Source organism: Penicillium verrucosum (assembly GCF_028828655.1).
Source record: "Penicillium verrucosum strain IBT 35672 chromosome Unknown utg000002l_segment0_segment0, whole genome shotgun sequence".
Lineage (NCBI taxonomy): Eukaryota > Fungi > Ascomycota > Eurotiomycetes > Eurotiales > Aspergillaceae > Penicillium > Penicillium verrucosum.
This window is the reverse complement of record NW_026643211.1, coordinates 3,924,090-3,943,504: the sequence shown is the minus strand read 5'-3', so window position 1 is coordinate 3,943,504 and position 19,415 is coordinate 3,924,090. Positions and strand designations below refer to the sequence as shown.

At 46.7% G+C, this 19,415-nt stretch overlaps 9 protein-coding genes across 9 annotated transcripts; 6 read left to right on the top strand and 3 right to left on the bottom strand.

The window, feature by feature from the left end:
- Positions 1–1,941: 1,941 nt before the first annotated feature.
- On the top strand, positions 1,942–3,596 carry N7516_007153 (ammonium transporter; the record flags this gene model as incomplete). Its single annotated transcript, XM_057219873.1, has 4 exons — positions 1,942–1,953; positions 2,011–2,225; positions 2,291–2,849; positions 2,907–3,596. The coding sequence occupies 4 exons, from the start codon at positions 1,942–1,944 to the stop codon at positions 3,594–3,596; spliced, it is 1,476 nt and encodes a 491-aa protein (XP_057073964.1).
- A 1,056-nt stretch (positions 3,597–4,652) lies between these two features.
- N7516_007152 (putative nucleoside diphosphatase (Ynd1)) lies at positions 4,653–7,093 on the top strand (the record flags this gene model as incomplete). Its single annotated transcript, XM_057219872.1, has 5 exons — positions 4,653–4,795; positions 4,849–4,883; positions 4,938–5,064; positions 5,125–6,486; positions 6,510–7,093. Exons 1-5 carry the CDS (start codon positions 4,786–4,788, stop codon positions 7,091–7,093), a joined length of 2,118 nt encoding a protein of 705 aa, XP_057073963.1. The 5' UTR covers positions 4,653–4,785.
- A 727-nt stretch (positions 7,094–7,820) lies between these two features.
- lea1 (U2 snRNP complex subunit LEA1) lies at positions 7,821–8,892 on the top strand (the record flags this gene model as incomplete). Its single annotated transcript, XM_057219871.1, has 4 exons — positions 7,821–7,899; positions 7,994–8,034; positions 8,175–8,435; positions 8,530–8,892. The coding sequence occupies 4 exons, from the start codon at positions 7,821–7,823 to the stop codon at positions 8,890–8,892; spliced, it is 744 nt and encodes a 247-aa protein (XP_057073962.1).
- A 508-nt stretch (positions 8,893–9,400) lies between these two features.
- On the bottom strand, positions 9,401–10,357 carry N7516_007150 (uncharacterized protein; the record flags this gene model as incomplete). Its single annotated transcript, XM_057219870.1, has 1 exon — positions 9,401–10,357. The coding sequence occupies one exon, from the start codon at positions 10,355–10,357 to the stop codon at positions 9,401–9,403; it is 957 nt and encodes a 318-aa protein (XP_057073961.1).
- Positions 10,358–11,924: 1,567 nt separating this feature from the next.
- Positions 11,925–13,655, top strand: N7516_007149 (FAD-binding oxidoreductase; the record flags this gene model as incomplete). Its single annotated transcript, XM_057219869.1, has 5 exons — positions 11,925–12,230; positions 12,301–12,404; positions 12,464–12,809; positions 12,868–13,103; positions 13,154–13,655. 5 exons carry the CDS (start codon positions 11,925–11,927, stop codon positions 13,653–13,655), a joined length of 1,494 nt encoding a protein of 497 aa, XP_057073960.1.
- Positions 13,656–13,880: 225 nt separating this feature from the next.
- N7516_007148 (uncharacterized protein) lies at positions 13,881–14,355 on the bottom strand (the record flags this gene model as incomplete). The annotated part of the gene is made up of 2 exons (XM_057219868.1): positions 13,881–14,040; positions 14,138–14,355. The coding sequence occupies 2 exons, from the start codon at positions 14,353–14,355 to the stop codon at positions 13,881–13,883; spliced, it is 378 nt and encodes a 125-aa protein (XP_057073959.1).
- A 524-nt stretch (positions 14,356–14,879) lies between these two features.
- On the bottom strand, positions 14,880–15,460 carry N7516_007147 (uncharacterized protein; the record flags this gene model as incomplete). Its single annotated transcript, XM_057219867.1, has 3 exons — positions 14,880–15,024; positions 15,075–15,407; positions 15,456–15,460. 3 exons carry the CDS (start codon positions 15,458–15,460, stop codon positions 14,880–14,882), a joined length of 483 nt encoding a protein of 160 aa, XP_057073958.1.
- Positions 15,461–15,823: 363 nt separating this feature from the next.
- Positions 15,824–16,570, top strand: N7516_007146 (uncharacterized protein; the record flags this gene model as incomplete). The annotated part of the gene is made up of 2 exons (XM_057219866.1): positions 15,824–15,832; positions 15,905–16,570. The coding sequence occupies 2 exons, from the start codon at positions 15,824–15,826 to the stop codon at positions 16,568–16,570; spliced, it is 675 nt and encodes a 224-aa protein (XP_057073957.1).
- A 480-nt stretch (positions 16,571–17,050) lies between these two features.
- N7516_007145 (fungal specific transcription factor domain-containing protein) lies at positions 17,051–19,340 on the top strand (the record flags this gene model as incomplete). The annotated part of the gene is made up of 5 exons (XM_057219865.1): positions 17,051–17,106; positions 17,197–17,479; positions 17,533–18,116; positions 18,164–18,334; positions 18,386–19,340. The coding sequence occupies 5 exons, from the start codon at positions 17,051–17,053 to the stop codon at positions 19,338–19,340; spliced, it is 2,049 nt and encodes a 682-aa protein (XP_057073956.1).
- Positions 19,341–19,415: the final 75 nt, after the last annotated feature.

Below are 19,415 nucleotides of genomic sequence, written 5' to 3'. Positions count from 1 at the left end.
ATAACCTAGTCCTGGTATGGTCTTTTTGACCCTCCCAATACATAAGGTAGTGGAGACTGAGACTGAACAGACGATGCCCCAAATAGTTATAGTTGAAATTGTACTTGAACTTGAAAACCAAGAAACAAAGTAAATGAAGATGGAAGATTAAAGAAAAAAAAGAAGAAGAAGAAGTGATGGGGGCCGAAGATCAGTCGGAGATGAGGGGGACAGCTGAACAAGCGCCGGGCGCATCCCTCCACTTATGATTTTATGCAGGACTAATAAGAGAATCCAGTATAAGAACATATATATTAATATATTATCTCTCTTAGTCAATGGCACAGGTAAATGCCTGTCAGCCTTGTTTAAAAGAAGAAACAGGAATTCTCCCTCAAAAAAAAGCGGAGCATTTTTTTGGTGTTTTTTTTTTTTTTTTTTTTTTTTAGAGCCTCACGAGGGAACGGCTCACAGCAAAGAAGCCCCCTTGTGGCTGTGCAAGTTGTATTCTTTCTTTACATCATGGCCTATGAAGTAGTAACTAGTAATGGAGTCTATGGTATTTCCACAAGTAGAAAGTATACATAACTAGGGTAATATGTTTATTATATACGCGCCCTAGCCACAGCATTCCCATTTCTATTCTTATCCTCTCTGAGCTCAGCCTCCCGTGGGGGTCCATCACAACATTATAGGGCTGAAAGTATTGGATGAACGTATTGGATGGGTTAGCTAAATCAAGTGAATTTACCCTTTGACTTTGGAAAGAAATCACTCGTGAAACTGGCTTATGCAGCATTCACATTCCTAGGTTCTATCTATATATCTGACTAGTGTCAGTACATGGGGCATAATAATAATAGATCCCTCCCTACGCGCCCATTAATATATTTATAAACCACATGGTTTATAAACAACCCCTTTGATGAACATGTCAAGATACCATCAATTTCTGAATCCTACCTAGTTACAAACAAAACTGCAATAAGTCTTCAATAACTTCAACCTTCGGTTAAGGTTTGTACCGAATGTATGGTGAAAACTCCTTCAACCAAAGATGCAACGATCAATCACGATCACAATTCTATACGCCCAAATGACAGGTTGGTCAGTAACTGATTTTTAGTTCAATTCTACCTAGTTGTAGGTAGATTTGGGCTACTGGCGTCTGTGTCTTAGATCTCCCATGACGTGCCCCGCAGTAACGACTCAGCCTCAATAATAAGAAAGGATAAGAAAGCCCCACAGCTTTTATTCTAACCACAAAGATTCATATCTTATGACCTGTAAGGAGTCAAGATATGTAAGGAGTCGTACATTGGCCTAAAATCATGAGGTTTATTCTGGCAATGGTGTACTAGTTCACAATTTGGCTGATGACAACGTTGGAAGTAAGGCACTATTGGGGATAACTAGTGAGGACGGGGCTGTGGAAGTATTTATACCCGGACATATAGATCCTGGTTAGGCACCTTATTCGCTTTTAGTATAATACTTCCTTCAATATAAAAAGACCACTCCGTATTCAAAGCCCAAGAACATGTGTAAACTATATTTTCAGATTGTCCCCCAGATAAGATAGGCTTTTCGATAGCAGCCTAAGCCCTAGAGGGTTGTAAGATCCGGGGTCAGCACGAGAACAAGATGCAATTGGATGGTTGAAACTCCATGAAACACATACTCTCGGATCCTTATCTTAGATCAGATCGGATCAAGTCCTCTTACTGTCAATAATTGATCTGACAGTCATAGAAATTGGAGGGACTCGGGGATTTCCCGTGAGCGATCCAAAGCTCCCCAGTGATGCAAGAGAGTCTTAGCTGCTGCCATAAAATAGATAAGATGTTTGGAAATTGTTCTAGCTATTATGAGCCATGTGAAAGTCCATTCTACTAGAGAATATATGTGCTGTGGACCCCCAAATCCAAGAATTCAGGATTGCGATCCATTCTAGCTCTCATCATGGCCGACGGTGTAAGTATATTGATTGAAATGACCCTTGCACACAGCTGACATGGTCATATAATATAGCCAGTATACAATGCGTCTACCCCAACAGGCGGAGATCCACTCAAGGTCGATGTAAATGCTCAATATGCAGGCGTCGAATGGAACTACACCTACATCATATTCTGCTCGTTCATTGTTTGGTTGATAATCCCCGGGATCGGTCTTCTATACAGTGGCCTCGCACGCAGAAAATCAGCGCTGGCATTACTCTTCCAGGCGTTCATGGTTGTGGCTGTGTATGTTGAGGTCTGCTCCAAACCCCACGTGTACATGTGCATTGTACTAACAAAGATTCCACCAGAACAACCTTTCAATGGATGTTCTGGGATTACTCTTTGGCCTATGCTCGAGATGCAAGTCCATTCATTGGGACCTCTAAGAACTTTGGGTTGAGAGGTGTGATGGTAGCACCATCACCTGGCTCGGCTGATCTCCCAGAGATTGTATTCTGCTTTTATCAGCTTCTATTCTGCGCGTGCACGGTAAGCAACACCTGGCAATTCAATGTCGAATTTAAATTTAATGGAATCCCGCGGAAGGTCATGATCGTTGTCGGCGGTGCATTCGAACGAGGCAACATGATCCCCTCGCTGATCTTCAGCTTCTGCTGGGCGACCATCGTCTACTGTCCCCTAGCCTGTTGGACTTGGAATAGCAACGGGTGGCTGTATAATCTCCCGTCGCTTGATTTCGCCGGTGGCGGCCCAGTTCACATCGCATCTGGTTGGTCGGCATTGGCTTATGCCTTTGTCCTGGGGAAGCGCAAAAATATCGACCGCCCTTCACAGGCGAAACCCCACAACACCACCTTAGTCTTCTTGGGGACGGTGTTGATCTGGTTTGGATGGTTCGGGTTCAACGTATGTCACACCTGTGCCTTTTTTCTAAACTCGAATCTGACAGTAGTTATTTATTAGGGCGGCTCTGCCCTCAATGCCAATGTGCGGGCAATGCTAGCGGCATTTAACACCAACACTGCGGCTTGCACAGGAGTACTAGGATGGGTGCTGGTTGACTATATCAAGCACCGCGGGAAGTTTTCGGTAGTAGGATCGTGCGAAGGCGCAATCGCAGGGCTAGTTGGCATCACGCCAGCGGCCGGATTTGTGTCTGTGTGGCTTGCGGCCCTCATCGGGTTCCTCACGAGTATCGTTTGCGCCCTCCTCCAAGATATCAATGAGTGGTTACACATAGACGAGGGGATGGATGTATTCAAGCTGCACGGTATCGATGGGATGGTGGGGGCCTTCCTTACCGGGATCTTTGCGTCGCAGTCTATTGCGGCGTTGGATGGCGTGACCGAGGCTACTGGAGGCATTGACGGCAATGGAGTGCAAGTTGGAAAACAATTAGCCGAAGTGTGTGCTATCTCGGCATATTCTTTTATTGTCTCGTGTATCCTGCTCTACATTCTCAAGTTCGTACCGGGGATGCAGTTGCGGGTGGATGAGGAGGCGGAAGTGGTTGGCCTGGACCGCGCGCAGTTTATTGATGAGCAGATTGGTGAACGGTTGCTCCTGGACGATTTATGCGGGTCTTCATCACCCACAAGGGTGCTTGATGGGCAGGTTCCTGTAGTGGTTGACTCTCAGGAAACGAAGACGTGACAGGGTTACAGCCCGTCTCGTGACTCCAGCCTCCATAATTGTATGTAGAACATACGTATAACTAATTAACCTGTCTCGGATCCATTAACTTAATGTTTTCTAATTTTATTTTTTTATGTCCTTTTGTCTATCTCTTTTATGAATAATATTTTAGTGAGAAATGTCTAAGAAAAACAAGCTTGTGATTTGCAATTTGTGTTAAAATCCGAGCATAAAGTGATACTAGGTAGTATCCATATACCAGTCAGTACTCTCATACATGGAGAAGGCTTCTAGCCACAGGGAAAAAATATGAAAAGCCTTGGCCAAGACATATACCCTGCACCAGACTGACGCAACGAATCTCCGGCTTCCAAGACCGGGGAAGGGAGGGGCTGACGTATACTTTCCCCTCTCCCCAGCATTCTAGTGTAAGCCCTGTAAGCCCTGTAAGAGGGTCCTTTTCAACCTACATTCCATGATGACGAAGCTGGAATACATATCCGCTTACAATGTATATGTAACTAACTACCTAACTATAGTTAGTTAATAAATGATGAAGTTGAGATACATGTAGTCAAGACCCAAGTGGAACCGTCCCATGTCAAGATTTAAAACCGTTTAGGTTGCATGCCGCAGTGAGACGTGTACACATCTGCAGGAGTAAATAACCTTGAAGGTATATGTGGTACATTCGAGATTGTACGATGTTGTAGATCCTTCGATGTTACTATAGATGTTATAGTTAGTTACTAACCTTGGAAGTTATCCTAGTTCTGTTATAGTTAGTATGTTGTATGTATGTTGTATCGTACGATGAAATGAAAATAAGGGAAAAGAAAAAGAAAAAGAAAAAAAAGAAAAAAAAGAAAAAAGATTATTTGGTCACAGGAAGTTACGTTACCCACTAGTTACTCCACTTTCCCTAATTTAGACCAATCTGGGCCCTTTTCGTCACTTAAAATTCCTAGTCCGGCCCGTCATGTTTCGTACCGCCCCGGAGTCGTCGCGTCCAGGCCGCTTTTGGCACTCTCCTTATCTTTCTTGGCTGGAGTCCCTCTCTCTCCTCTCTCTCTCTCTCTCTCTTCTCTCTCAAGTCTTCTTTACTTCCTGTCATTCGTTTACCCCATATTCTTGCTCTTTAATTTGAAGAATTGTTCTCTTTCTTTTTGACAAGTCTGTCATGATCTGCGAATAATCAAAAGTCCAAATGGGCAAATGTATGCAGACCCACCTCAACTTTCATGATGCGGCAAATTGACCTTTCTATTAGGGCGTTATGGTGTTGTCCTGGACGCAGGCTCGTCTGTATGTCGACCTATTTTGGGAGGCTCGGGGTCAGATCACTAATCAACCGTATAGGGGACTCGCGTACACGTTTACCGATGGCTACGAAATGCCGCTGCACGAAAGCATGCCCATGTAGAGGAGTTGAAATCGCTGCCGGAAATCAAAACCAAGGAGGAATGGACGAAGAAGATCCACCCTGGTGAGTAGTTCTCGAGTCAATACCAACCAACAACCCAACACTAACCCACCTGCGCAAAAGGTGTTTCTTCATTCGCCAATAGACCTGAATTGGTTGGATCAGACCATCTCGCTCAACTGTTAGATCACGCCAAGGAAATCATTCCTGCCGAGGATGCCAAGGATACTCCCATATTTCTCCTCGCCACTGCGGGCATGCGACTGCTAGGAAACCTCGAGCGACAATTGCTTCTGGATCAGATCTGCTCTTATGCTCGCGATAACTCTGACTTTTTGCTTCCGGACTGTGGTGTTCACATCCAGGTGATTCCGGGTGTGACCGAGGGACTATACGGATGGATTGCGACAAATTACCTGATGGGATCCTTCGATGCCCCGGAAAAACACGACCACGGAAAGGGACACAACACCTACGGATTCCTCGATATGGGTGGCGCATCGGCCCAAATTGCGTTCGCTCCAAATGTTACGGAGACAGAAAAGCACGCCGAGGACCTCAAATTGTTGCGATTGCGGAATATCGATGGATCGGTTCAAGAGCACAGGGTGTTTGTCACTTCGTGGTTGGAGTTCGGCGTGCACGAAGCCCGAAGACGCTATCTAGATGCTTTACGGACGGCAATTGGGCCGGATATCAAAGAGTTGCCTGACCCTTGTCTTCCCAGTGGATTGCGGACTACGCTTGATGGCAAAGTCGCATCGGCAAGCGAGACGGAAACATACCTGCTAGGTACAGGCAAATTTGACGAATGTCTCCGTCAGACATTCCCATTGCTGGATAAGGATGCTCCGTGTGCGGATGAACCGTGTCTGCTAAACGGTATCCACGTTCCAGCTATCGACTTCGATGTTAACCATTTTATCGGGATCAGCGAATACTGGCACACGACTCACGAAATTTTCGAGATGGGATACAAGGACAAAGCATACGACTTCAACACATATCAAGAACGGGTTCAAACGTTCTGCTCTCAAGACTGGGACGCCATTGAGCATGGCCTTGAGCAGCATAAATGGGGAAAGAAGGTTGATCATCAAAAGGCCCACGAAGTATGCTTCAAGGCATCATGGATCATCAATATGCTACATGATGGCATTGGAGTTCCTCGCGTGGGTTTGGAGGATACAATTGGCTCTTCGCATAATGGAACTAAAGAAGTCCTGGCTCATGGAAAAGAAAAGGGCTATCTTGATGCGTTCCAGGCGGTCAACAAGATTGACTCGACCGAAGTGAGTTGGACTTTGGGTAAGATAGTCTTGTACGCATCCTCTCAGGTGCCTCTAGAGATCGAAGAAGGTCTCCCGGTAGGCTTTGGCAGCAACCTCCCCGGGATCCCGGCCGACTTCCAGTATCCCAGTGTTCAACTACTACCGGATTCAGACAGCTTCCACAGTGAGCACTGGCATGACGCACTATTTGACGGTGATTCCCCCGCCGGATTCCAGGCTTCGTCCTCTTCATGCTCATTGTTGTCATGGCCGGTTTCTTCTTGTGCGGACGCAGCCGTCGATCGCGGATCTTCAACCGCGTGAGCAACGTGTTACGCCGTGGTGGACCATCGCACCCCAATCACCCTAAGAAACGAAAGGGACTCAAATCGATGTTGCCATTCATCAACCGAAGCGCCCCCTCTTATGAGCGAGTTCTCGAGGACGGTGCTCAAGATTACGAGCTTGGTGCCATCGAGTCCGATGGGAGCGAGGATGGTGGACGTCTTTCCGAGGCAGACTCGGCTAGACTGGGACCACCGAAGCGAGCGTCGAGCTGGGGCAGCAACAGCAACACTCCCAGTTTCAAATACGCGTTAGATAACAGTTCGACCGGGACAATTGGTCTTGGGATCAGCGGTGGTGGCGGTGGCTCAGGCATTGCTATGGATCGAGCAGGCTTGGTAGTCAGGACGGAGAGCAGGGACCACCTGGCTCCCATTGCTTTAGGCCCTACAACCAACGGACGTCGATCAAGAGCTGGTAGCCCAACAAGATCCCACCAAAAATCTCCCAGCATGACCCCCCTGGCCGACGACTAACGCGACATATTCACCTGAACCGAATTATGCATAATTACTTACACTGCATTGCATTTTCAATTGGAGTTTGACTTGTTTGACATGCGTCGATTCATTTCGGTGCTGTCTGATTTCTTTTTTTTCTTTTTTTTTTTTTCCTTTCTTTTTCATATGCAAAGGAGGTTCATGTTTTTAACGAGTCGCGTGCGTTATGGCAGCCTGCTTTCGATTCTTCATGTCATATTTCAAACACTGTGCTCTGGAGTACCTTTTTGTTGGTTGGTTGCGGTGCTTTTGATCTTAGGCCGGTGATTTACACGTAATGAGGTGTGTACTATTAGTGGTTGAGAATGTTTTTCCTGAATATAGATTAATACATTTCCAAGGTCTATCTTGTATTTGGATTGTACATCTTAGTGCTGATTAATATTGATCAATTGATTCCAAGGTTAGTTATGCTACCTAGTAACTAATACCTGGAGGTAGGCAATTACATAGATGTTCGCAGTCCAAGTCATGTTGATGCCAGTAATTCCAGGCAAAAGGAAATATCACATGACTGTATTTTCACCGCCTGGCAAAAAATGATGTAGAGAGAAACTGGCGCAAGTAGCTTCTGATTCACTCGTTGCATTGATTCACTAAGCTTGTTCAATATTCTTCCAGAACACTTCGCCTATGCCGTCGCGATAAAATTTACCATCCCATACACCCTTTACTCTCGGCAACTGCCACCACCGTCGTCACCATGCGCTTGACCGCTGAGCTCATTCAAAGTTCCCTAACATACATCAATCCGCTCACAGATCGTGAGCTGGATCTCCGAGGTGCGTTCACCCACTACACACCTGCCTGAAAAGAACAGGTACTACACTTTTGATAAGAGCTGGATTGATATCGTCTGTTTGTGTGGTCGTGTAGGTCACAAGATCCCCACAATTGAGAACTTGGGTATCGCCAAAGTAAGTGCTGTGGTTCTTCCCAATCCTCGAGGCAGATTTGTCTCTGTTGTCTCTCTCCATATCGCTGCTAGACCTATTTCTGAGTCCAGTCCTCAGTCAACTCAGTCATTCCTTGCGAACCCGATGTTGACAGCTCCTAGGATCAAGATACGATCGACTTCACCGATAATGACATCTCTTCCCTCGGAAACTTCCCCCACTTCCCTCGCCTCCGCACCCTCCTCCTCGCCCGCAACCGTATCAATCACATCCAACCGGCACTCGCTACTTTAGTGCCTAACCTGACGACTCTGGTCCTGACCGACAACAATGTGTCTGAACTTGTCCACCTCGATCCCCTGCGGACCTTGGGACGGCTGACACACTTGTCTCTCGTCCAAAACCCGGTGACACGCAAAGAGGTTTGTCTAGTCCTTCATGCATATGCTAGTTATATTTGGCTATATATTATATGGCCTGGATTCTGTTGGAAGTTAAGCTAACTGGTTCTCGTAGAACTACCGATACTGGCTCATCTGGCGCATTCCCTCCGTTCGCTTCCTTGACTTCCAGAAAGTAACTGACGCCGAGCGCGCCACGGCTAAAGAGCTCTTCGGCACCTACGAGGAACCCTCATCCCTCGCATCCAAGATTCTGGGTGTCAAGTCCCGCACCTTTGACGTTTCCGCCCCGGCTGAACGCACCCCCGCCGAAAAGGGGGTCCGAGTACAACTCACGGACAAGGAGCGCAAGCGCGTTGAGCAGTTGATTCGTGACGCGAAGAGTCTGCAGGAGATCACCAAGTTGGAGAAAGAGCTTAACGAGGGACGGATACCCGGTGGAGCGGATGTCGATGGTGATGAGGCCATGCACATGTGAGAGATGATATCTGGCTCTCTCTCTCGTGGATTGTGTCGTGGATCATGAACATGCAATCACGTTTTGTTGTCTTTCTTTTCTTTGGAGCTTAGCTTTCTGGGTTTCTTTTCTGACCGGGTGGGGTTTAGTGTGTATCGTATCTGGGTATTCCTTTATTCATGTGCCTCTAGTCTGGGATCGAAAAAAAAAAATCTCAGCTATGAATTGTGAGTATATCGAATTGAAAAAAAAGAGTATTTGGTGCTTCAAGAGAAAAACATCATGTTAGACTATCAGGCTGTATCTGGAGTAACAATCATCGAGGTGCCCTAAACAGCATTGAGCCTACGAGTTCGTCTCTGCGACTTCACTACTATTGTCTTATATAGCTTCAATCCCTGTAAAGTATTGATAGACCAAGATGTAATCTCAAGGCAAAAATTATATGATATTAAGTCAGATAAAGTCCTATGTACGATTTTGCTTCAGCCTTAAAAATATATACATCAACTCGATACCAACTTGGGGATCATTCATACCCAGGATCAAAGATCCTCGCCTTGTAAAATTCAGCATCATCCCACCCTCTCTTATCCGTCACGGTATTGGGTGCGCTCTCATCACTAAACGACACATACTGTCCCATATCACCTTTTGCCCCGCGCACCCAGGCATACTCCCCAGAAGAATGCTGAACCAGAGACTTAAGCTTATCGACCCCCATGAGAACATCAAATTCCGCACTGGTTGTGTTGTACTTATACGCAGCAGCAGTATGCGTCAACAGCAAGATGTCATCATCCTTGTAACTGGCAGAAAGGTCGTGACCATTTCGCGCCCTGCCTTTCACCTTAGGCAAAGGGATTGGTTTTCCATCCCTCTGTAGCTCGATGTCCTTACCTTTTCCCACCACATCATATTTGTGAAGGTAATCCTCCCCGATGGCCCATAACTTGCTACCATGCCAGAGCACCCCATGAGCCTTTTGAACAGTATATTCATGGCTCTTCTTGATCTTTTTCAGATTGTTGACATCTGACGCATCAGTTGGAACATACAGCGTCAGCTTATGGGAGGCCGAGCTTGCGGCAACAAATGCTCCTAGATAAGGGATTCGTTCGAGGGAATGCGGGTTGCCATCAGGTGTTGCTGACCAGATGACGTCGTCTATCGTCGTGGACTTCTGCCCAGATTTGATATCGATCATACCAACTTTGCCTCCTGACGCAGCGACCAGGGCAACCAGGCCCCGGTCAGCCGTTTTGCGGATTTTGACTTCAGAAAGGTCGGCCCAAACATCCTTTTGCCAGGGCCATGGGTTCAGGTCGGCAGTGAAAGACCAGTGAATGGCGTCTTTGTTCCATTTAGACGCATCTCTTGGGAAGATGCGAACGGACTTGGAGTGCTGGTCGGTAACAGCCAGATGGTAGGCTGTTGCGAAGGGAGCTGCAATGGAGAGACAGAGGAGAGTATTTTTAAAATGCATCGTTGTGATGATGATAGATGTTGATTACACCACTAAGGAACAAGTCACTGGAAAGAAAGTAGACAAGGAGGGATCTCATGAATTTATATCTTCTCCAAGCTTCTACGGGATGATACTATCAATTTGATTGGGGAATTGCTTCGCCATACAACTATTGGGAAAACCATGCTCGTAAAGCTCGTATACAGGCCAATGTGAAGCTCATTCTTGCCATCGACTCGGGCAAGATTCAACTAACTTCCGCGGAAAATTAGAATGAAGCTATTCTTAGATTCTCAGATCGGGGCTACTCCCAAGGGCGGGATAGGGTTTGGCAGGCAAGGGCTGTGCAATACGAGTTCTTCATTCTTTACAACCTCGGTATAGCGACAGGGATAAAACGGAACATAGCTCGTATAATGCAGATCCGATGGGAGATCGAATTAGTTAACCAACAATCACTTACCATTCAAGCTGTGTCCCACATAATACGAGCCTACCCCAAATTCCTTTAACATTTCATCCCGCGTGTTGATCCGAGCGGCCTTTCATGCTTGAAAGCTATTTTCAACATGCAGAAAGGGCTTGACTACTCTAACTGGACTAAGTCTCGTATTCTATGGCGATCACATAATACGAGTAAAGCGAGGGGAAAGGCCCCTTTACGGATATGTGTATGGTTACACTTCATCTGCGGCTAATAGTCTTGACACTCGCTGGATCAAAGTAGTGGACTACGCTATAACTTGTGTCTTCCCCGAGAGCTGGAGTCACTCAAAATTGCTGGTCAAAAGAAAACCAAAGTCCCATCATGCGGTATTATTATTAATTAGTCTTGACTACCCTTCTTTCTTTTTGCTTCACCGTCACCATCGCAGCAGACCCTCGTTAAGTATTATGGAGATCGGTACATTCTGGCCTACAAGGTCTAGTTTTACTGGATCTGTCATTGAAAGAAGTACGGAGTAGTTTAACTACAATATTGGTGGCGGTGCCGAGATGTCATAGTCGTCATGACTCATGATTGTTGAACTACAGTACCTGGTACCTTACCTATTAAGGCAACTGTAATAGTAGTTAACTAGAGATAGTTAGTTAGTGGAGATAGATATCAATACTACATGCTTAGTCCAATATGTCCATCCAATCATATTCAGGTTCAACAAGTTCAGAGTCCCCCTGGACTTGAAGAAACGCCACATCTTCACATTCAAGTCAATGTATAACATTCGACTGTATACAGTTTACACAGACTATAGAGATAGAATCCCGTTGAAATCCTATGCATATCACCCTACCATATACCCTACAACAGCTGCATCGTCCATGACAATTTCGGCAAAATGGGTCCACTCTACGAAGTGGATGAAATGCAATCCCCACTCAAAACAATCCAATCTAATAAACCAGCTAGGGAGCTAGAGAAACTAGAGAAACCGGAGTAGCTTTATAGCCATTCAGAACTAGGCCCATATCCAGTAACACCCCGAGCAGTGAATATAGCCAAGACTCCCGTTTCTTTCTTCCACCCCGCTCTTCCTTGACCAGGCCTCCGAATTTGTATACTACCCAGCTATACTCATTCAACATGCGCATAACATTAGCCATATTCTCGCTAGTTGGTGTACTCGCAGTATCGATAGCCGCTGCTACATCGCCCAATGTTGCGGTAGGCTGCAAGGCGCTGCAAACACCCCTTGGGAATTCGTTGTTCTTCGCCAGCAGCATTGTTTACAAGTACGAGGCAGCGAACTTCTGGTCGAACACGGAGCTGATGGATCCTGGCTGTGTTTTCCGACCGCAGTCCAGCGCGCAGCTTGCGGAGGGCATTGTGGCGCTAGCCGATGCCAATGCTCAGTTCGCTGTTCGGGGTGGTGGACACATGGGTATTCGGGTGGGTTTTTTGATCTTCAAGTTATTAACTGTAATAATATGTTGGTTTGACCCTGTTCTGACGGTCGCAGGGCTCCAATAACATCAATGATGGCGTCTTGATTGTTATGTCGAACTTGACTACTTTGGAGTTGTCGAAGGATCAGTCCATTGTGTCCATTGGTCCTTCTCACCGGTTAGTTCTTTGTTTCGTTCTGTTTGCACCGGTGATGGTCTTTACTTACCTCTGTTTAGGTGGAGTGATGTCTACGAATACCTACAGAAGTTCGAATTGACCGCTGCCGGTGGTCGTCTCGGCCCTGTCGGTGTGCCGGGATTGCTCCTCGCTGGCGGTGTCAATTTCTACGGTAACCAGGTTGGCTTCGGCTGTGATACCGTTGTCAACTACGAGATTGTTCTTGCTGATGGCTCAATTGTGGAAGCTAACAAGACGAGTCATCCGGATCTGTTCTGGGCCTTGAAGGGTGGAAGTAGTAACTTCGGCATCGTCACCCGGTTCGACTTGGAGACTATTAAGTCGGCCAAGGTATGGGCTGGTGCGCACACCGTGTCCGCTGAGCACATAGATCAATTTCTGGCGGTATGTCATATTGGTGTCCTTGGTTGCTCTAGGATTGGTTACTAACTGGTTTCATTAGGCTGCGGCTACCTACGCATCTGAAATCTATGACCCCAAGACGCACATTGTACCAGCTCTTTTGCCCGGCGAGACTACTCTCGCCTCCGTGATTCTGTTCTACGACAGCGACACTATCAGCTACCCCGATATCTTCAAACCGTTCACCGATATCCCGGCTATTAGCAGCACCCTTGACTTTAAGACGGTCGCCGAATTTGCCGCAGAAACAGCCGTAGTGGTGATTGATGGTATCAAGTACGATCCCCCGCTCAGAAGACTATGGTCTAGTAGCTAACCAGACTTAGTGATGTATTTGTCGCCGGAACTGTTAAGGGCACAAGCTACAAGGAGCTCCTCAGTGGAATCAGTATCATCAACCAAACCTTCTTCAACGAGCTCCCCAAGCTGTACGCGCAGGTTCCTACCGCCAACATCTCCACTATCCAGCTGGACTGGCAACCTATCGGCGCCGACTGGATGAAGGCCTCCGAGGCTCGTGGCGGGAATGCCCTCGGCCTGGACTCCGCGCATGTCTACCTCTGCTACGCGGAGGTGGTTGAGTGGATTGGGTCGGCTTATGATGAAATTGTCGCTTCCTGGGTTGAAGAGACAACGTACAAGATTAACAATGCTACCCAGAAGGCCGGCCTCCATGATGCATTTAACTACATTGGTGATGCTGCTGGATTCCAGTCTATCTTCCCTGGCTATGGTGCGGAGAACCACAAAAGGCTCCGTGATATTGCGAAGAAGTATGATCCTCGGGGTGTTTTCCAGACTCTAATGCCTGGTGGATTCAAGGTTTAGGACATCCTCGGGATGTGAATGATTCTTTCCGTGGATGGACAGAATATGCATATAGAGTATATACTGGCAGGATTTGCGCCTGTTACTGTTATACAATACTTCGAGGTTTCCAGAGGGTGATAAAATCCATGTTTCGCGTGATGCAACTGGCATTTGGGTTTGATGGCGAACAAATGGACTAGTATCTTAAAGATACCGATTGCAATTTAGTATGGGCAGATACAACTAGACAATGAATTCCCGGAGTCTTTCTTTGTTGAGAATTTCTGCTTCCACCAATCTCCCCGTCTCGGTAATTTTCCCATTGACTTGCTCATAGCGTACCAGCGCGGGAATGTTGTTAGTGCCCCACGTTGTCCGGTAGACATTCCGAGGGTTAATCCATCTGATAGATATAAGCTCAATGTATCAGATGACATGATTTTCAATATAATTTGGAAAGAAAATATCATAGGTTTAGGCACGGCCATGGTAAAACTTACTCGGGCTTTTGTCCAACCTCGACAATAGCTAATTCTGGCGCATCATCTCCGGAAAACGCGTTGTTGATATGGGGCAAGGCATCCCGTACGTCTGGGCACCAAGGTTGTTTGGTAATTGGATCTGGTGAAGATATGAAGGCAAGGAATAATTTCGAGTCCGGGCTCAATGCCAGCTCTGTCGCCGAACTTGGCAGTGTGAAATGTTTGGTGATTGGCATTCTTGCGACTGTGGATACCGTTCGAGATTGAGTGCAGAATTTGAACAAGAGGTATGGCCGAGACAATGGGATTTTCGAGATCCAAAGTCCAGGCATTTACAAATTCCCCGTTGACATGAGGTGTGGCCTTTGTTGATTGCATGACTAAGCGCATGGCAATTCCAGCGGTGTGCCTGACGCAACAATCAAAGGATTATGGATATTGCTCGATATCACCAATGTCATCAATATACAATGGCCAGACGGAGAGTATCTAGTTCCAGTCGCCTGGGGTGACCGACAAGAACGTGAATGGATTGTTGGTTAACTGAACGGAGTGTGTTTCACCTGCGAGGCTGATCCTAGGGAAACCACAGACGTCGGATTCTACGTGTAAAGGACGTTTTAATAGAAGCTTGAAAGAATATTAGAGGGTAGGCTTATGATCTCGTGCGTGCACATATCAAGGTTATCAGTGTGAGCCACATAGAGCACGGATTAAACATAGGCAAATCCAGTGGCCCCTAAAAGGTAGGCCCGCGTATTTAATTGACCTGGTCGGTTTCATCTTCGGCCTCCTCATCATTTCCGTCATCAAACAGTGCCCGTGAGGCATCCGTAGGCTCCCCAGGCCACAAGGTGGCATAGAGGTCACGCGCATCGGCCCAGTCTTCATAAAGACCATCAGAGCTATAGATAATTAGCATGAATTATCTGGACGGGTATAACATGCAGCATACCCAAGATCAATATTTTTCGGTGCCAGCATCCAAATCCTGAGAAGGATGCATGTAACGACAACATCGTATGGCTTTTGAGCAGTCTTGCAGAAAGTCCACTCGCCCGGCTTGCACAGGATGAAGGGTTCATGAGCCCCATCTTCAACCCCGTTCAAGTCTATGCCTTTTTCAGAGTCCACGAGCACCGGTGTAACTTCGTCTTCATACTTGGTTGGGCCGCTGAGAGGAATCCGGGCTTCTTTGATGATATTGGGGACATCTTGGATGAGCTGGGCCCAGGCCTTTTGCCATTCAGGAGTATCCCAGCCACGTATGGCATAATAATGCGTGTAACTTTTTCTTGTTAGTAATGTAATCTTTTTGGATGATGGATGGACTAACCCCATGGTTGAAGATGAGAGTGTTGTGGTAGTTTGTGTAGAGGAGTAAGTCGAGTTGTTGGAACGAAGTTGGAATGAAGTTGGAATGAAGTAGTTACCTGCTGGGACATTACATCACTTCACAATCCCCCGATCTCTTCCTGCTTTGGAGATAAAAAAAAATAAATAAAAAAAGAAACAAAGAAATGATGAAGAGCAGTGCAAGCCCAGGTGATCACTATTTTACAATTTACTGCATCTTTTAAGATGAACCAAATACAATCTTTGGCCTGAACAAACAGGTGTCTCAGAGCTTCCATTGCTCTAAGCAACCCCATCTTTATCCTCGTTCCCCCGTCTAACACAACTGTCTTTCAAACTTTCACAGAGATGGCTGAAGTGAGTATATATGAGCCTACTATCTAGATAACTTTAGGATGATTACGCTAACATCTCTCCTCTACCACCTAGTCAACAACTGATGAGCAATGTTTAGCTCCAGAGCTTCGTCAAGCTCTTGATGACTTGAAAACGGTTGTCCATGCGACAAATTGCTGTCTGACGACTTCTCGCTTTCTGGGCTCGTTCTCAAACATCAGTACCCAGCACTCGGAGATCCAGAGAGCTATCGAAAAAGTGACCCAGTTTGCACGGGACCAGGAAGAGAGGGCTGATCAGGCTGTTCAAAAAGCCCAAACGGCATTTGAAGCTCTGTCTCCTGAACACCAAAACAGCTTGATCCAGTACTACGGGGAGGATCTCAGTTTCTACCTTGAAATCGCCATTTCTCCAGACTCGTCGCATACACCTGCATCCCCTTTCAGGGAATTCCAGGTTTTGCTATTTGATATTGAAAACCTCCATCGTGCACTTGCCCGGGTACGTGGAGTGGAGGCAAACATCACCAATGTCTTTTCTAGGCTACCGTCCATCCAACGACTGAGGCGGGAAAACCGGGACGAGGAAATTCGGCTGTTAGAGCTACGCAGCTCGGCTGAGATTCAACTTTGTAGGCAATTCCTTGTCTTGGATCGGGAACAACAGGACATGCTCTGGTTATGGTATCAGGATTCTATGGGGATCAGTGCGACCCAGAGAGATGACAATGCGAAAGACCCTTACTCGGCTAGGAGTTGAGATGGAGACAGCCATGAGAATGATGAGATTGTCAATTCGAACAGTATCTCAATGTGCAATCATCATTGAAGCACGCAAACCCGCAAATAGGGAGAAAGAATATCAGATGCCTACAGTTTCCGATTGGTAGTATCATGCCTCGAATCGCCGACACATAATTCACCCATCAGCCAGATATGGGCTCTGAGTCAAACCACTCCATTTATCTCGTATTCTTTAATCCATTCAGATATTCGCCAATTATTGGGAGAGTGTGGGGTAGATAACGGGCCAAATTGCCGAGTTTCGGGAAATTGTCCTTTTCCTTATCCTCTCTGTCCACACTCTTATGACCCTTCGGATAACTGTCCAAATTGATTATGGACTCTGCCTCAAAACGACGAAGAAGAATAAGACGGGTTGCCGATGAGGATCGCAAAAGAGCACCCCGAGCGTATGCATGATTCATTCGAGATGATGCGTATCCACTGACTGGCCTAGATGCGATCGCTGCAAGACCAGAAAAAGCAGATGTGTGGAGGTGATACCGGGAAGATGTCAGTGGTGCTTTACGAGGAACCTAAGCTGCAGGTTTAGAAGGTAGAGAGTCCATGGTTTTGAGAAAACATCTGTCTAACATGCGACAGGGAGAGATCGGCTTCTGTTCAAGATACTGCGTCTAGTGCCCTCACTGAACCTAGCGTACTCACCACATCAAGCACCAGCCAACCACAGCTACTACAAGATAATGTCAATCATAATGATCCGCTTTCTCCGGCATCAGTCTTGTCCCAAAGGCTCGCCGAACATGTTGTTGCAGGTCAATCCAAAAGGGCCCCGTGGCCAAACATCCTCTCCCGTCTGAGGGAGGCTTTCTCGCTAGATAGAGATGCTGCTCCCGAAGAAAGGGACATGGTGGCCATGCAGGCCGTAAGTCATATTGATATTTTGATTCTCGGTTCATGCTAACTAACGAATTCAAGCATATGATGCGTTCAAAGGCACCTCATCCATCTGAGATGGCATGTTTACATGCAGCAATTGATGCATTTCCCCCACGGCCGGTTGCCGACTTCTTACTTTCGGTATTCATTAAACATGCAACAGATACATTTTTCTATTTGGACCAGGACCAAATGCTGTCTGATATTGACCAATTTTACATGGACACCACCTCGCCGTTGAGATCTGATTTGAGCTTTGTCTGTCTTGCAATGGCAACTTTCGCACTAGGCAGCCAATGGACGCCACTAGAAAGACCAGAAGGATTCGCAGTCAGCCTACATCGGGATAATGGTGATTTAGGCCAAGTGTTCTATACCCATGCCAAAACGCTTATCCCCGACCTGATTGACCGACCCTGTCTCCGATCCATTCAAGCGCCTTTTCTATTAGGTGTCTACCTAATGCCAGCGAGTGCCATTGGATCATCCTATATCTATATGGGCTTGGCTTTGCGCAAAGCAATGGCATTTGATCTCCATCTTAACCCCGAGGATCAAGCAGTTGATAGTCGGGAGAGAGAGGTCCGGTGTCGGTTATGGTGGTCAATATATTCCCTCGAGAGGTAGGTGACAGGACCATCGTCAACCTCAACCTCACTAACCACTTCAGATGTACTACCGTCAAACTAAGCAGGCCTCGCTCTATTGATGCCAATGTAATCAAAGTGCCACATCCATCGCCTCTCCCGGCACTCGATCGCCTACAAAGATACAACAATATTCAATTCCAGATGGCGTACAGTCGTCTAATCAAGATCCTCGACCGAATTGCCGAGCCATGGTATGTTGCTTCGGCCTTAATAAAACAATTTGAACTTATATTTTATTCAAGCGGCGCTGTCACCGGAGCGGAAGAGGAGTCCGAATCCGAAGCCCTGGCCTCTGAGCTTCGACAATGGAAGAAGTCTTTACCACCAGACTTCAAGCTTGACGACACGGACCCAAAAGACTCAAGATACCGCACGATCTTCCATCTCTATTTGAATTACTACTATGCGTGGATAACCATGGGAAAAGTCGCCCTCGTAACTGTCGCCCGAACGAGGCTTCGCTGTCATATGTTTCCTGAGTCGCGCCCTCCTGATCCAAGCGATGCTACGTTGAGGCAATCTCGATATTGTGCAAAAGCAGGCAGAAAACTTCTCCTACTATTCGAGGATCTAACGAAAACACGCAACATCACTCGTTTCTCCTTCACTGATTTCCAGGGATGCAGTATTGCGACGATCGTGGCACTAGTGGCTGGGATTACGGAACGCGATTCAGGATACAATGCTCGAGTGAAGTTTGGCTTAGATTGCCTTCGGAGAATGGCAACTGGGAACATGACAGCCAAATTGGGCGTGAACTTTGTGGAGGCTGTACAGTCGATAACAAACGAGGCCGCGGAGAAGCTCCATCAGGCGTCCTCTGCGGTCAACGAAACACAGAATGTACAAGCTTCGGCGTCCATATCTGATTACAACCAATGGGCTGAATGGCTTGCCAGACTGGAACATCCTCGAGCACCAGAGCAAAGAACAATCCATGAGGTAGAGTCTTCTGTGCCGTTCTCACATCCTGTACTGCACTCACAGTCAAACGAGAATACGTCCGACTGGAAGACTGCTGGTGAACAGTATACCTCTGAAAGCCCAAACCCGCAAAACCTAGCATATGACTCAACGATGCTGCGTGAGTTCCAGCCTATAGAGCATGACCCTCTTTCGGGACTCCAGAGTGATGATCCAACGTTTCTCATGGGCTTGACTGGGATCGACGTCCTAGACTTTTCTGGGTTTACATAAATATCCAGGGACAATGATGAGGAATCATACAAACCCATATTTGATTCGTAGGTGTTTAATTCTGTCTTAACACTC